The sequence below is a fragment of the Corvus brachyrhynchos genome, unplaced genomic scaffold (genome assembly GCF_000691975.1).
Source record: "Corvus brachyrhynchos isolate BGI_N302 unplaced genomic scaffold, ASM69197v1 scaffold1, whole genome shotgun sequence".
NCBI classification, from domain to species: Eukaryota; Metazoa; Chordata; class Aves; order Passeriformes; family Corvidae; genus Corvus; species Corvus brachyrhynchos.
Genome location: NW_008237222.1, coordinates 9,924,980 through 9,941,578, shown reverse-complemented (window position 1 = coordinate 9,941,578; position 16,599 = coordinate 9,924,980). Strand labels below are relative to the sequence as shown.

Below are 16,599 nucleotides of genomic sequence, written 5' to 3'. Positions count from 1 at the left end.
ATTAGACCTGTGGGTACCAATGGACGGACTCCAGATTTATACACAGTAGCCCATTTTTAATCATTCACATAAAACTTGATCAGGCTTATTTAGGAAAAGCTTAATGTCAAAATACAATTTAGCCTTCTTAAAAGGTCATTAGTTAGTTCTACGGAATGCCAGCAGGCCAAGGAGCATGCTGGCAGCTGGAAGCACACTGGCAGCTGGAAGCACACCAGCAAGTATCCCCATGCAACTCCTCACCTTGTAGGTATGATAAATGCACTTTCAGCAACTCATCTAAGCAGCTCCCAGCTTATGTTCTTACCTCAAAATTAAGATCCCAGGACTCAGATCCATCAAACTAGACAAGATCAGGCAGCAATTAGCATACAAGAATCATGTTACTTCAGAATCTACAGGAGCTCTTTCACACTTGGATCCAAGAACTGAGAGATCACGATGATGGAAGTAAACCCTGACCTCAGACCAGGCAGAAAGAGGGGAAAGAGGGCCAGATGGACTGGATTCAAGTCATCAAGTTTCTGTTACAACCAAAGCCCTTTTAAAAAACCATCTGATCATTTCAGACACATCATGAATTTGGATAGTTTGCAGGATTTATGGCAGACTCTGTGTGTATATTTGCACATGGTCCATATTACATTTATAGATAACAAAGCACATGGCACTTAACTTGGTGCCCTCCACAGACCACCTGAAAGAACCTGAACACCTTTAACTGTATTTGTTTATGTAGGAAATATCTGATTCAAATACTGTTGAGGTATACTGAAGTGGGTTGTTCTTTACACTTGACATTCAGGATGTGCAAAGATCCTGCCTATTTCATGAGAACAAAAAGTTTCCTAGCTATTAGTTAAGGACTAGATGGTGAAAGAAGGCAGAACTTTAGAGCAAACAAGCCACTGAAGCACTTCAGAAATTTCTACCAGGGAAGTTTTGTTGGAAAATGACAAGGTTGAATCAGAATTCACTAGTTCATTACTGAAGCTTTCTTCACAAGTCTGCTTTCTTCACAAGTCTATTAAATTCAGCAGCAACTGGAAGGTCTTTCTTGTCAGAAGATTACATCCACTAAGCAACTTTGAAGTACCCTGGAAAAAGACGTCCAAAGGTATTTGTTTCAGTCTTAATTAAATCAGCAATCCAAACTGTTCATATGCAAATATGTGCTTTATAAGCACACAGAAAGCTCTAGGGATGGCATAATGTCAGGTCTTTTTCAACAGGCTCATAACTACCCTAGACAGAAGGAGAAATAAGCACTATTCTAGTATTCTATATTCCAATACAATTCTAGTATTGGATTTATGCTGTAACACAACCAATTGTTGGGAAACAAAATGAAGAATTATTTCTTTTCCTAGGATTCCTCTAGAAACTGGCAGCACATACTAAAATTCAATGTGGTGCCTTATTCCCTGTGAACTACCAGTCACTCTAGAATACAATTTCCAATACTAGGAACAAAGAGTCAGTCCTTGTTCCATCTTGTAGGCTGTGAATGCTCCCTGCTTTGAAGAGCAGCAGTGCAGTGCAGATAGCTTTCAGTGACTACTACGATTTCCTTATTTCAGTCCTTGCTCTGAATTAATTCTGCAACTCTGAGCAGGCAAGCCATGGGAACACCGAAGTGGAAATAACCTCAAGACCAATATCCTTGTGCTCCTGCGGATGGAAAAAATGTATGCAAGTACTGCCTCAAAAGTTGGACTAGGCTATGATGGCTGTTCAGAAATTCACTCCCATGGGACAGACCAGAAGGTTTTTGAGTTCTTCCAAGTCCCTGATTTCAGAAGACAGATGTTCATACAAGAAAAGCAAGAATATGAATTTGTTTTTTAGGCACATAAGTTTCACTGAAGTGGTAGTTCTCAGTGGGTCCTGATTACAACAAAAATTCTACAGAATTTTGCCATTATATCGGAGCCTTCCAAGCAAGGCTATTCATGAGGTTGTGTTTGGTGTAACATAGGAAACCAATATAAGAAAAGCAAGTGAGAGCTAAAATAAAGTTACTGTTTTGATACAAAAGTTCACCGTAAGAGTCTCATCTGTGATACAAAGGGTGTGGGATTGGAATAGGTGTAGTTACATTCTCTAGAATAATATGATGGGTAAGGTTATGAAAATATATAAAAAGCTCGTGCCTGTAAAGAAAGAATAAAGCCATTGGAGTGCAGTGCTTTTTGTGGTGGAACTACCAAGTCTGGTCAATCAGGTGGGAAAAGATGGAACAAAAGCTGCAGCAATTTATTATGGCAACAGCCAAGCTGGCCCATTTAACAGCTGTGACAGGAACCATGGAAGAGCAGAGCAACAACAGCTGCAGCTCTGCTGCGCAGTGCAGCAGCTTCAGGCTTAAGGACAAACAGATCCCACTGAGCAAGCAGCAGGAACAAATTAAGAGACCGCTCAAAGTTTTGGAAATAAACGTAGTGTTTTATTAGCAGTGGTATTTCGTCAGCATATGAGTCTAGCAGGCATGGGAAACGGAAGAGTTACAAGATCCAAGACAGGAAATTTAGTAAAGTAATGTTCATCTCAACCTCAGAGAGGGTCCTCCAAATAGCCACTATCCCATCTGCCTTCTTAATGGGACACTCCACAGCTGAGCGATGCAGCTTTCAGATGGGATAATTTTTCTTAAATCAGTTAGTGCTGTGAATATTGAACACAGGCTGCTTCAGCACTAGTTGCTAGGGCTACCCTGTTTATCGATGCATTCTCTGACTTCCTGAAACACAGGACTTTGCACATCTGGTAAAAATAGGCTGGCATGGGTAAGAATGAAAAGCCGTAACAAATACAATCAGGAAGGCCATTTGCACCTGGGCTTCGTGGCACTCATTGCTGGGGTCTGTTCGCTGCAGCAGCATGAACACAAACCCTCCTCCCCATTTATGAGATTGTGAGGAGAGGGGTGGGTATGTTTTTAAAAATTCCACATATAATCCAGACAAAAGTCTGAGGCGTTTTTCCAAAGACATGAAACATAAGGTTTCAAAACAGAAACAGATTAATCTATGAATGATCAGTATGTAATTGCTGTATTTAAAAAGAAAAAAAAAAAAATCAGGAAGATACTACAATACTAAGCAAGAAAAAAAGTCAACAGTAACTACTGAGTTAATATTTTCTTAATTTAAATTAGAAGAGGTTTAATTGGAGACAAAGCTGCAATCTACATAGTTTCACTAATCTAGGTAATAAAGGGCAAGGAGGACACAGAAAGTGCACGTCTCCTTCAGGGAAACAGCTCCGCTGGCACTCAGAACATGCTGGATGTCAAACTGCTCAACTTTCTGCTTTCTGGTTTGAAATTGAAAAGTAGGAAAAACAAAGGAAAGGGTCCAACATAACAAACAATCCCATGGAAAAAAAAAGAAGTCTCATAGTACACTTCACTAATGCAATTAAACCCAGTAAAATATGGCTGAATTAACAAATGCCCATACAAGAATGGCACTGGTTTGTTAAACCATTTTTACAATTGCCAGTATATAAAATAATGGGAAATTATTATTTGAAAAATATTCCAGGAGTAGTTTATTCTTGTACACAACTGTGATATTCCTGGAGTAATCAGGGTTACAAAGTAATCTGGACTGACACCTTTGCTTGAGGAAAGAGCCCATGGTCCATTATGGTGTTTGAGGAATAATACCCCAAAACCACAGAGAGATTTCTCACATTTGTTTAAAATTCTGTAGTTAAATCAGCTGAACTGGTTTTAAGATTTGCATGAACAAAATATCCAAGTTTCTTATCCAAATGAATAAGCATTTACTAGCAAAAGTTTCTGAACTGCATATAGTCACTAAATCAGGTATTAATCTCTAATGGAGTAATAAAATTAATTAACTGAAAATGCTCAGGAAAGCACATGCTGTACAGTCACATAAAATGCTACAGAGCAGTATTTCGTATGGGATTTAGGGTGATACCAATCTTTACACAGTTTGTGTATTTGCTAAATGGGCTTTTAAATTTTTATTCCATTTGCCTTTTTTTTTTTCTCTGTTCTGCTAACATTACACAAAAGTATAAAGGCATAAACCATTTGACACCAGACCTTATAAAAGACTGTAGCAGCTTCAGGGTTTCACTTGCAACTTCTCCTCTGTGTACATAAAGGAGTTTTTCTCCTAACAGAGGTCACTGTCAACAAAAAAACCAAATTCAAGGCCAGTAGAAAACCATCAGAGTAACTAAAATCTGTCCAGTGGTACTAGGTAAATGGAAGATAGGCAGGTCCAACAGGAAGAAAAAAATTAAGATGCAACTACCTGTGTGCTTGAAAATGCAAAAAAGGCTTCTGCCAGCAGAAACCTGACCTGGCTTGAATAGGACCTTAAGCTTCATTCAAGTAGTAAGGGCTCACATGCTTAGAAACAGTTGTTTCTCTACTTACCTCGAACTACAAAAGTCAGTAAGGATTAAAATTTTCAGTTTAAAAAATAATGAAATTGAGATAAACCAGGAAAAACCGCAGGGAAAAGCATATGACTTAAGGCAACCCCATGTGCGTTAGCTGTAAAGTTACTGTGGTCTTAGCAGAAGAAAGGAGCCAAATGAATTTGATAAGGTTGATCAGCACCTACCTAAAATTCAGCTTCAAAACCCAGAAAATAACATGATCATACAAGTTATTTCCTTGAGAAGTTTGTGCAATACTATTAAGGACAAGTAAAATGACACCTTCATGTTTCAAGACATCTTTTGCCAAATACCTTCTCTGACCACAAAACCTGTGGAAGCTGGGCTTTGTTTCAGACTCACACTGACTGTTGAGAAACTGGTTGGACCAGCCAGTTCTTGCATCATTTGATATAACTGAATGTTCCAGAAGCTTTCAAGCAGATTTTATTTTGTTCCTCTGCTAGCCCCTGTCCTTAAATATACATCTATGTTCTATGTATAGATCATCACAATGGTCAATCAATACCTTTGAAGCACCACAAAGTTCTCAAGTTTACATAAGATGATTCCCTCGGCTTTAGTCTACAGAGTATTTTTGCATAAGAGATAAACAAGAGTCCTCCCACACTCATACTGGAGCCAAAGTAACTACTTTTACACTTAAATTCCTCAAAAATGCCTCTGAAACACTTCAGTAAATAGCACTTGTTTGGCTCTTTCTTTGGTTAACAAAGAATCACTTCTGCAAGGGTGAGACAATCCCTAACCCCTTAAATGGAACGGCAACATCTTAAGTCTTCACCTAAATTTGTTCCAAGAAATTTTGCAGCCTAAGTTTTGGACTAGTTTAATTTTAGTTCAGATGAGTTTTATTCTAGACTAGTTTTTTCTAGACAGAAAATGCTTGTATCATCTGTATGAGCCATATACTTGGGGCTGTAAATTCAGCAATCATTAGGTAAACATCAAGATCTAAAGCTGGAATAAAGAACATACCCTGCACCAGAGTCCACAGAGGAAAGAGCTCCTGTAGAGTCCTAGAAGGAATGACGACACTCTGCCCCAGCTCCTACCGGACAGGTGTGCAGAGATAATCTAGATACAGCCATGTCTGTGTTCTGCTGAATCTGAGTTTAAACAAGTTTGAAAAGTGGTTTGGTAAGTATTCTGTTTAATGTTACTCTAGTCCTAAAAAAAATAGCTACCATGAGACATGTCCTTATCAGCAAGATTTAAACATCAAAACATCTGCATTGTCTTGAGATGAATTGAAACATTTTCTCAGAGCAGGTTACAGATGTGATCAGCTTCTTACTTTAAAGCATGGCAAGTTAACAGTTTTGTTGTTGCCATTTGTTCAGCACAGCGCGAGAGCATAAGACCACCTAAGCACTGCAAGTTAAAACTCAAATGTGGAAAGGACTATTGAAAGTTATCTACATTTACAGTTCAATCACACATTTTTATTTAACATCAGTATACAGAGGACAACCCCAGCAAGTTATTTTGTAATGTCAAGTATTTAGTAAAGTTCTTCAGCTGTAACAGTGACAATAGAACAGCTAAAAATAAGCAGTATGAAACAAACATGATCTTCTTAAAATTATAAATATACCAACAATACTTCTTAAAGCTTAATTATTGCAACAGTTAAATTAACAATAGTTCATGTTAGAAAGGCTCTATGAAATTTATTCAAGTTGTCAAGAAATTAGATGGAAGTGTAAAAAGGAAATACATATGAATTTTACTTCTGATTTTCACTAAAGGTAGTCAATACAATTTTGTACAGTATCACCTAACATGTCAATCTTTAACAAACTCCAGTATACAGAATCATAAAATGCAGAAAAAATAGTTTAATCTTTACATGTAAATTGACAGTAAATTAACTGACACAAATTTTATTATTGTAACATAAGCAGGCCAGCATTTAAAATATTAATTTAGTAGTTTTATGTTGTTAAAGGGGCAGACATACACAGTCATTCCAAGTACATACTCAAATTTTAAGAGGTGATAATTCAGAACATGGGTTTTCTAGAAAGTGTTTAGTAAAAGTCATGTTATTTCCTAATCCAGACATCCTCATCATAAAGCCTTTACAGGGTTATGATCTCTCTTGGCTTTACTGGAGCCACTTGTCACACCTCCTCACACACGCACACACACATACCTTGCTATAAATATCACACCAGTGTACTCTAGGTTTAATTCACCCTGATAATGCGGGTATGCCATGTGCAACTTTGCTATTGCGCACATTACAGAAAGCTTCAAATTTTAGCATGGTAACCTGAAGTCGTATAGCTGTGTTTCAGTTTAACTATAATCATCCCTGAAGTTTATACAGATACCGTATCACGTTGAAAGAAATCTATTTGATAGTACTTAAATACCAGCAATTGAACTTCAATTGTAATGATGAAATGCTCCTTTCCACTGAGGAAGAATTAGTATGTATAGCTGCTCGTCTCACTCAAATATAGTACATGAATGTTTAAGTACTTTCACTAAAACAGAAGTCATACTAAAACATGATACTGTACTACAATTGTAGTTAACTAGAAAATTCAAGGATGTTATAATTTAAGTCTAAGTTTTCCTGTACAATAAGTCAAATAAATAAATTCCATGTGCATTTGTTTTACAAAGTGGTAGGATGTTTCTCTTGCTAGGTTATACACTGCCATTTCACCTGGGGGTACTTCTGGCCAATCTTACCTTGAGCTTTCTTACACAGGGAACTCATCGGCAGCTTCCATTCACATGAAATGGAGTTGCTGTACAGACAGTGAATAGTCAGTTCCAAAGTCCAACACAGAAATCACGTAAGTAGTTACTCTGACCACTGAGTTCAGAGAAAACTTACTTTGCATATCCAAGTACCACTTTGGGTTTTTGGTGGTTTTGTGGGTTGGTTTTCTTGGGTTTTTTAAATTGCTTCTGCAGATCCTGTAATTCAGTTTGACGTAGCTACAAAGACAGTGCAATAAAGTTTACTTTTGTTCCTTCCTAATTCTTTTCCTGTGTTTTCAGATTAATCCAACAGTTCTGTAATCCCATTTAGGTTTCCCATCAGGGCCTGGGAAAGACAGGGGTGAGAGATGACAGCTAATTGTCACCATGTTGAGAAGAAAAGTTCATACTCTTGTTAAGGCAACCTATTTTTCTTACTGCCCTGAAGCTTCTTTCAGAGAAACTAGCTAACAAAAAAAAAAAAAACAAAAAAAAAAAAAAAAAAAAAAAAAAACCAAAAAAAAAAAACCAAAAAAACAAACAAAAAAAAAAATTGAAACTAATGAACCCTGAGCCTCGTCCAACTTGTTTCTAATTGAATTTTGCCATTCACTTCACCTCACTGACTGGGAGTTGGCAGAGCAGTTCTGGAAGTGCAATGCAAGAACAGTACATCCCGTGAGGAAGCTCAAGGTATGATTTTGTACGCACTGAAGCAGTAATTTGGAAAATTTATGAACAAACTCTCAGGACACTGTCAGCACTATACACACTATCGACTATCATAGGGATCATGGCTGAAGAGACACTTCTGGATTTATTTTCCACTCAGGGCAGCACAAGCCCAACCAGAAAAATAATCAGAACTTGTCATACACTGTCCACTTATCCAGCGTGTTTTGATGGCTGTTGGAAATGAGAGGGAAAGGTAGCACGGGCTCAGTGGAAATTACATTAGACACTGCAAGCCTCCTTTGCTTTTCCATCCAATTCTTTCTTTAGGCTGGCAGTGGCATTAATTTAATGAAGGCCTTTTGAGGCAATGATGGAATTAGCAGTAAGATTCAGAGGCTTTCACTCTATAGAGTTGGCAGACAAAAAAGTGATGGAGCTTTAAGATCACTTGGGGAGCCATATGTCAAAGGAAGACTAGAAATAGAAACTTTAAAGCCCACAGTAATGGGACATCCTAGGATAAAACAGGTGGTGAAACAGAAATGATGGTATATAACCCAGTAAGAAAGACATCACCATGAGTGTTTTATACTTTGACAATTCTCATTAAATAAAATTAAGTGCTTTCCTATAAACAAAAAGGATGCTCATAACGTCCTTCTGGCACAAGTATTTTCCTATCAAAGCCCTGTAAACATGCCACCAAAATTTAGTTTTTACCAGCAGAGTGAGCTCACTAGAAATGCAAGTGAAATCAGAAAAACAAATTAATCTGAAAATTTCTAAGTAAATACATCCTAAAGAATATGGCATTTACATCAGTGTGCAATATATTAATTTTGAAAATGATAACTTCAGCATGAAAATTACTTACCTGTAGTTAAAGTTTTCCATATTGGCCAATACATAAATCCTGATTTTTGGTACTGCATACTTTATCTCTGAAATATTTGAAATGTCATATTCCAAATCAAAGTCAATACACAAATCTATTTAAGTTATACTCAGTCTAACAAAACCCACCTCAGCCACTGAAAATAAATGTGACAGTGTAGTGTTTAATAGTATGCAAAGGAGTTTCAGAACAAAAAAGATAATGTAGCTCACAATAGCAATCTGAGGCACTGCTGTAATTAACAAGATGTGAAGTGCACTGAGTCACAAAAGTATAACTGCTTTAAGACTTTCATTTTGAGCAAACATTTTAAAATTTATTATTTTGAGGAAGTGCTTTTTTTTTTCCTTAAATTAATGCTGGGTTTGTAGTTCTCAAGCAAAAAAATACTTTTAGGTAATACCCTCCTCCCTTCTCCCATAAAGGGGTTTTCACTTTTAGGTTTTAGATTCAATCTTTAAATATGCATTAAGATGCAGAGCAGACACAGATTTTTATGCATATCTATGTTGTGACAAATTTAGTAAGATCTCAAAAAAGTCTATATTATACAAACAGTTTTAAGAAAAATTACTGAGTTTTACTTGCAAGTTTATAGCAATGAAGATGTGGTATCTAAAGATATACAGTACCTCTACTCCAAAAGTCAGATTTATGAACCAAATGGTTAAGACCTAACGAACAACAATTTCATTTTCATTTAAGTTGCTTGACATGGCAATATTCGGGTATTACCAGATCATTTCTTTTACTTCAGGTGATAATCTACATCCCCTTTCAGAAATTTTCACAGAAATAATGGTCCTTTTTCCAGATCTACTCTGGAAACGTTTTCATAGTTGTATTCCTTTGAACTGTTGCTGGCAGGCAGAGCTATTGTAGCACGAAGTACTTTTTAATGTAAGAATCACCACATTTAGCTTCAGTCAAAATTTAGCTATCTGTACACTGGACAGAAGAAAAATAAAATTTTATAGGTGTTCAAGTGCATCAACAACAAGAGTGAAAACTAGTAATAGACTAATGTAGGTTCAGCTGATGGAACAGATGCCATCAAAAGCACGAGCTTGTAGTGGTTGAGCTGCCTAACAAACCTAACAGGAACAGAACACTGAGACTACTGAGAGAAAGCTTGCAAGATTTTCCCCAACTTAAATACATAAATCAAAATCTGGCTAAAATTAGAGTTCCTTGATAATACTGATTCACAATTCAAGAGCATAAACTACAGTCAGTACAGGGCTCACAAATCTGTGCATAAAACGGCTGATGTTTTAATAAGTGGTTTCACATTAATGGCAGGCCACCACAGAAAAGTATGGAGGAATAAACCACTTTGGTTTTAATTTTTTCAGAGGCTCAAGTTTCTCATTAGACTTAGAAGCAGCAGCTTTTCATAAGCTACTCTCATTGGGAGTGCTTATTTTGTAGAAAACATTAGAAGGCTTATAATTATTTTAGTGTTTGACAGGTTTTACTTCAATTTTTACATATATAGCTTTCACCATATTGTGGTTATGCTTAAGTATAAGAACACTGATCAATAGTTTAGATGCACAGTATTTATTTCTTCTGCTGGAAGGCAACTATATTTAATAATTGTATCCAAGACACTTCAAATCATTCAGAAATATGGCATGCAGTATCCAAAAGTATGGCTCTGAGGATATTTTTTTTACATTAAGCATAAAGAAATTTTATATTCAACATTCATTATATTTCAAGAAAACTATCTATTCAGAGTTCTAGTTCTTTGATGCAGCATTAAGGATTAAAACTTACCACTTTACCAGGCCTTGCCCATGTGCAAATAAATCCCTCCTGACAAGCAGTGACTATACAGTCTTCAAGAAAAATTAACACAGTCAGTCTTTCATGTGCTATCTTTTTACAGATAAGAGGCTCTAACAAGGGAACATCTTCCATTCGGGGACAGAGAGGTGTTCCCAAAGTTTTAGCTGGGTCCGTTTTGGTTTTAGTAACTAGGTTCAGTTTGTCACTGCTCTTGCTAGATATATGTCCCATGCTATGGTTTCTCTTGTGGTCTTTTTCATGGTGTCTTTCCTTCCGATCGTGTAGCGATAAGGTTGCAAATTTACTAACACCAGAAGCAATGGCACCATCCATGACACTGCTTTTACTGCCAGCATTTGAGACTGCAGAGTGTGGAAGGCTGTTAGACCGTGGAAGAGGAGGGGGTACAGAGTTTCCAGGTGTTGTGATACTGTTTCCATTACTTCCTGGGTTAGTTCCACCACTTCCTGAAGGTGGACTTGTGGCATTCATGACATTTGTATGTGTCCTCGCTCTTGAGAGAGGTTGGTGGGGGAAGAGGATATCTTCTGTAAGATCCCACAAACAGAGCTGTGTGTCCTGGCCTACTGAACCAAATCTATACGTTACACTTACTGGACGACTGTCTGTAGAGTTCCTTTTGGATAGTCTAGATTGCGTGCTATTTGCTCGATCTCTGCCAAAATGAAGGTCTTGGAAATCCTCATCACTTCCGCTAAATTCCATTGGGTCACTCTCTTCTACACTAGTGGTATATGGATCAAACGCCACGACACTGACCCACGATTTATGTCCGTGGCCTCTTGCTATAACTCGACAGTCCATGAAAGACCAAACTGTCACCAAGTCATCCTCTCCACCTGTCACTATGTATTTCCCATCAGGACTCCAACACACACACAGCAGTCCTCCAAAGTAGCTTTTCATTGTACCATGCAATTCCACTGAATCAAAGTTAAACACACGAAGAAAACCATCCTGGCTCACACACGCCAAGAACTTCCCATCAGGGGAAAAGGCAAATTCATTCAGGGCACCCTCACCTACTGTCCATTTAAGCAGAGGGTTTCTTGTGGATTTACTCTTGCAAGTGTGCACTGCGAAACTCTCTCCTTGTTTAAGTAGCTGGTAGTGCGGGGCTGTGGTACCACAAGTGTGCTCCACGTTATACAAGTACATATTGCCACTGGAATGAGCTACTAGGAAAAGGCTTTCCGAACCTGGTACCCATTTTACACAGGTTACTCGGGACTTGTCTATTAGTCTCTGTGAAAAACAAAGAAGATACACATCAGAAACTCCGAAAATTAAAGTTTTCATGATTAACTGTAAATCTGAGCTTGCAGGGGGATGAGGAACAATACTCAAATAAAGTGAACTCAACTTTCTAGAGAGGAACTATGTTACTGTATTTGCAAAAATTTATCAGGCAGTAAAGAGGAAATTATTTTCAAAGTGCTATCAAAGGTTATTATTATGGTCCAGTCACATTCCACAAAGACCATACTTCAATCAAGCCAATCTGTTACGAATCTAAAAGCAGTGCTCTTCGGTTTACTTTCCCTGTGCAGGTTTAAGAGCATGAGAAGTAAACAAGAAAACACTGAATGAGCTGAAGGGAAAAAAGGCAGTTAACTCATCTGTATTATACAGCAAACAGGTTACAAATCAACAACAGTAAATTTAGGCTCTGATTTTATCTGAAATCACAAATAAAATCCAATCTCTGAAAAAAGCTCTACCAGCTTTTACTGATTCAGGAAGCAAAGGCTGCATACACAGTGACCCTGTTATCATGGGGCTGGAAAGTCAGTAGGTAAATGCACGTGCCTGGGTGAATACAAGGCACCATGTACTTTTCATCTTGGAATCCCCAACCTCCAATTATTTTTCTTTCAATAGCCAAGGGCCTGTCAATACTCTGTTACCATTTGATTAAGCACTTTCCTTTAGAGCAAAACATTTTAGTAGAGTTCATCATTGTAAAAGAATGGACACACATTGAACAAACATTCCTGGTCATAATGTCTTCAATGGTCTAAGAACTGAGAGGTAAAGTTTGACTCTTGACTACTGTAGTCGTGGTGGACTCCCACAACTTACCACGTTGGCCATGGCACCACTGAACTGCAACTTACAGGCAAGTAATTCTTTACAAGCACATTCAAGATTTTTATTTGGCATATTGATTATAAGCAGAAAGAAGAGCTGAGCTACACAAAAGGCAAGAGTGCAAATATAGAGCCTAAGGAATACCAGAACAAGTTACAAAAGCCCTAAAATCAAAGAAAAAAGAACCCCCCCAAAACCTTGCTGTGCTGTTTATCACACACAAAAACCTCAAACTAAGGGACAATACATCAACTGTTACCTGTTCTGGAACTGTCACTGGAAAGCAGCACCTGGCCATTTTAAATTACACTTCTGCTGCTGTCAACCTCAGAGTAAAACCAGAAAGTCTCTCTCCTGTAATTTCTCATTGGTCAAAACAGCCATGCTGTATTTGAGAGCTGAGAGGTGTAACTAAATATGGCAAAGTTCCCTCAAATGGGGTAGCTTTAAAATAATAAAGTCTATGATTCTGTTGTGATATATTAACTAGTTTGTCATGTATTCACTGATATATATCATGCACATCTCAATAATGATGGTATCATAAACATTAGCGAGAAAGTTACCTGGCACACACCAGGAGAACATGGACAGGGAACACCAGCCCACTGGTTTCCTGTAGGCAACAGTCTTCTCATCACCAACATGGCAACAAAAGCAAAGTTTCTTGTTCTCTTCTATTAAAGCACCTCAATCTGACATACAACCTCTACTCATAACAGCACCTGCTCAACTTTTATACCAGAAATGGCACTTTATGTCCATAACCATGCTGGGCTACGTGATCCTAAATACTGCAAAGAAACCCTGCAAACCTGATCTTTACTTCAAGGACGCTGTGAAAAAGAGGTTACCATTTGCAATGAGAGCAGATCAGCTCAAGGAGACAAGATGCAGAGAGACTTTAACCTGACAAGTACAAGTAACTACAACGCATCCCCTTTTCAAGATTAAAACTAAAGTTACAACTTTCAGGAGTTTTAAAAGCTTTCAACTGGGCTCACAAAGTTCTGCAGCATAACAAATCCAGACCTGCAGTCAGTAGGAGCAGCAAATGCATTACAAGAATGGACTGAATGCAGTATCACCAAATCAGTGAGAGAGGTGGGATAAAGAGCTTATGTTCAGTTTGATGGAAGAATAGTAAGTGAAGAAGCTTCAGTCACCGGTCAGAAACACGAGCCAAGGTTATCTTGGTCATGTTTTGAAGAACTTGAAGGGACAAAGTTACAGGCGCAGGCCACAAAGGACTGAAAAATCTGAGGCAATCAAAGAATTTGCATTAAGGTCTGACACAGCTTTGGCAACAAAGATACAGGACAAGTTTATTAGGAAAAAAATTGCAGCTTAAGGCTTCAGTTTAAATTTTAGAAAGGATTAAAAAATAAGATGAAAAAGCACTGGGTTGTTTGATAATAACTAACTACCGCCTGGAAACAACTGGATCTGTGAGGTATACTTGGCTGGTTTGGGGAGTAAGAAAATATCACTAGTTTGACACAACTGGAAGGAGTACCACTGTGGATATGGATTTATGTAGGCAGCCACTGCACAGTATCTATCACTCACCTCAGCCTTTAAAGTCCCTATCATCTTCTACATCAGTAGAATTAACAAAAATGAGTAACAAGTTAAGACTATGCTAGGGCTATTGCATTTTATGTTCAACATAACCTATCACAACAGGTTGATTTATTTCATGTATCTCATATATTCTCATTGCTACTCTGATTGCTCTACCACAGCTGATAGTCAAAGCAGAGCTCTGGGCTAACTGAAGCACCAAATTACTCACAGGACAGGTGGTGAATTCTATTACCTCTGGCATGAGTGCTAGATCTGTAGAACAATGTAAAAACTCATTCAGACCACCTTATGCCTGTGGTTATTCTTAAACACCATCTAAACTCGATATATTCAGAACCCAACAGGCACCTTCATCTTGAAGCAAATGAACTGGTTTTTCTCAAAGGAACTATAGTTCAGCTACAGGAGTGGGAACTACTCTGTGATATGAAACCAGCTGTTTAGAGTATGTCTGCTACTCTTCCTAATACTTACAATATTATCATACAAGAATAAATAAAAATATTTGGGGGGGGGGGGGGGGGGGGGGGGGGGGGGATTTGGGGAGTGGTAGGACAATGCTAAAATTAACATTTCAACTACCAACAGACAAAAGATTCATTGAAAGATTCTCCAGCACTGTTTCCCACTCAACACAAGCAGAGAGAGAGAGCAGTCGGGACAAGGCCAGGTAGGAAGAAAAAGGGTCCTCTTCTGATCTATATGTAGCTACTTTTAGAAAGCTGAGGAGGAATTACATCTAATTATAAAACATCCCCAGTGAGAACAATACTTCAATCTTCTTTGCACAAGGAAGGAGCAAGGCAACACATCTCTCTGAGGCGGGAAAGGTATACTTTGAAAGCTGAGCAAGTTTTAACTTCATTTGTAAGATTCTAATACAGATTTGAAATTTCAAAAAAGAAAAGAAAAACAAACAAAAACCAACCAAGGGACCTGCAAACATCTCTACAGAGCTGGATTAAAACAAAAAAGGAGCAAAAGAACAACCCCCAAAAGAAAATCACCTCCCCTAGACCACCCAAATTCCCATAGCTTATCCCCTGCAGAAAATGCTGTCATAAGTTGTCCCACTTACCAGATTTCTTCCCTTATTAGCATCTGGACACTTACTCTTCTAAAAATGTCAATGCTACCAGATATTGAGAGCCAATGGTCCTGTAACTTGGCATTAGTGCCCCCCATAGTACTCCTTCTATCTTTCCTTATTGCATTGCAGCAGAAAAAGCAGAGGGTGAATTTCCTTCCGAACATCACATGGCCAAGACCTCATAAGCCCTCAGCTTCTTCTGTGCGCTCAGCTTTATATCCTACTCTTATCCAAGCAAGCCTTTAGGAATACTTGATATAGGCAGTCTCTGCTGTAATGTCCTGACCATAAAAATTTGTATTTTTAACTATAATATATTGTTAAATAGGGGCTTAAAAGTCTTCTTCACTGACAACCAGAAGCCTCAGAAACAACTGAATTCAGAGCACACAGAGCAACATTTAGATTTGTAGACCTTACTTCCATCAGTAAACGGCCATCAACTCTAGTTACAGTATTACCCAAACCAGAAAATTCTAATTTTTACTCTTAAACCCCACAAGATGCCTTTATCTTTTCAAGATTAATACCATTTTTGTGTAAGCATTCCAAGCCAATGGAACAGCTGAAAAACAAAGGCAGTGACTGAACAATAAGCTACACAGGAAAATGGAGCCACATCTACTGAACTTTGAAAATCTAGGAACTTCAATATGACAGATACATTGCATGCAACAATATTAAGATTTCTACTTACTTCCTCATTAAATAATTTGCTAGTTTCTTTTTTAATAGGGTCTATAAGTTGGACCTGGCCTGCAGAGAAGCCCACTAGAAGAGACACACTTTCTGCTGTGGCTGTTAAGTGATTGAAGTCATGGCATGTAGGCTGTGTTCCTTTGTATATCCTTTTGTCTATTGGTTTACTCAAGTCCGCAGCCTGCAAAGAGAGCAAACAGAATTCAGACAGTTTATCACAATATGTGCACATAACCACATCTATTTGAAAATAATGTTTATACTACACAACAATTTATGCAATCACAAAACCCTACTTTTAAAAAGCAGCTCTGCACTTATGAAAGACATCCAAGATCTTATCAAAATGTTTCTCTCTTTGTATTACGCAATATTTATGGTTTTCACATTTGCTACAAACTACACCTGCCCTTGCCTTTGCACCTACAGCATGTGACAAACCAATGACAACCACTCAGTAGCACGAAGGTTCCTGTGAGCCCTCAAGATACCACAAGGCTTCTCCTGACACAAGAGCCATCACAGAGACAAGGTATATCCTACTTTTCTAGTAGCACTTTCTCAGTATTGAGTACAACCAATT

At 38.0% G+C, this 16,599-nt stretch overlaps 1 protein-coding gene across 3 annotated transcripts in view; it reads right to left on the bottom strand.

Annotated features, from left to right (window-relative positions):
• WDR20 (WD repeat domain 20) overlaps window positions 1-16,599 on the bottom strand; it is a 33,263-nt gene that overhangs the window by 1,568 nt on the left and 15,096 nt on the right. The window contains exons 2-4 of one of the 3 annotated variants that reach the window (XM_017729095.1): window positions 16,015-16,197; window positions 10,517-11,794; window positions 5,422-5,552 (exon numbers count right to left, since the gene is read on the bottom strand). In XM_017729095.1, coding sequence (XP_017584584.1) covers window positions 5,463-5,552; window positions 10,517-11,707 — 1,281 coding nt within the window. In that variant the 5' untranslated portion in view covers window positions 11,708-11,794; window positions 16,015-16,197 and the 3' untranslated portion in view covers window positions 5,422-5,462. Of the gene's footprint in view, window positions 1-5,421; window positions 5,553-5,866; window positions 11,795-16,014; window positions 16,198-16,599 lie in introns of those variants that run through there. The other 2 variants (XM_017729096.1, XM_008629764.2) reach the window with 2 other exon arrangements.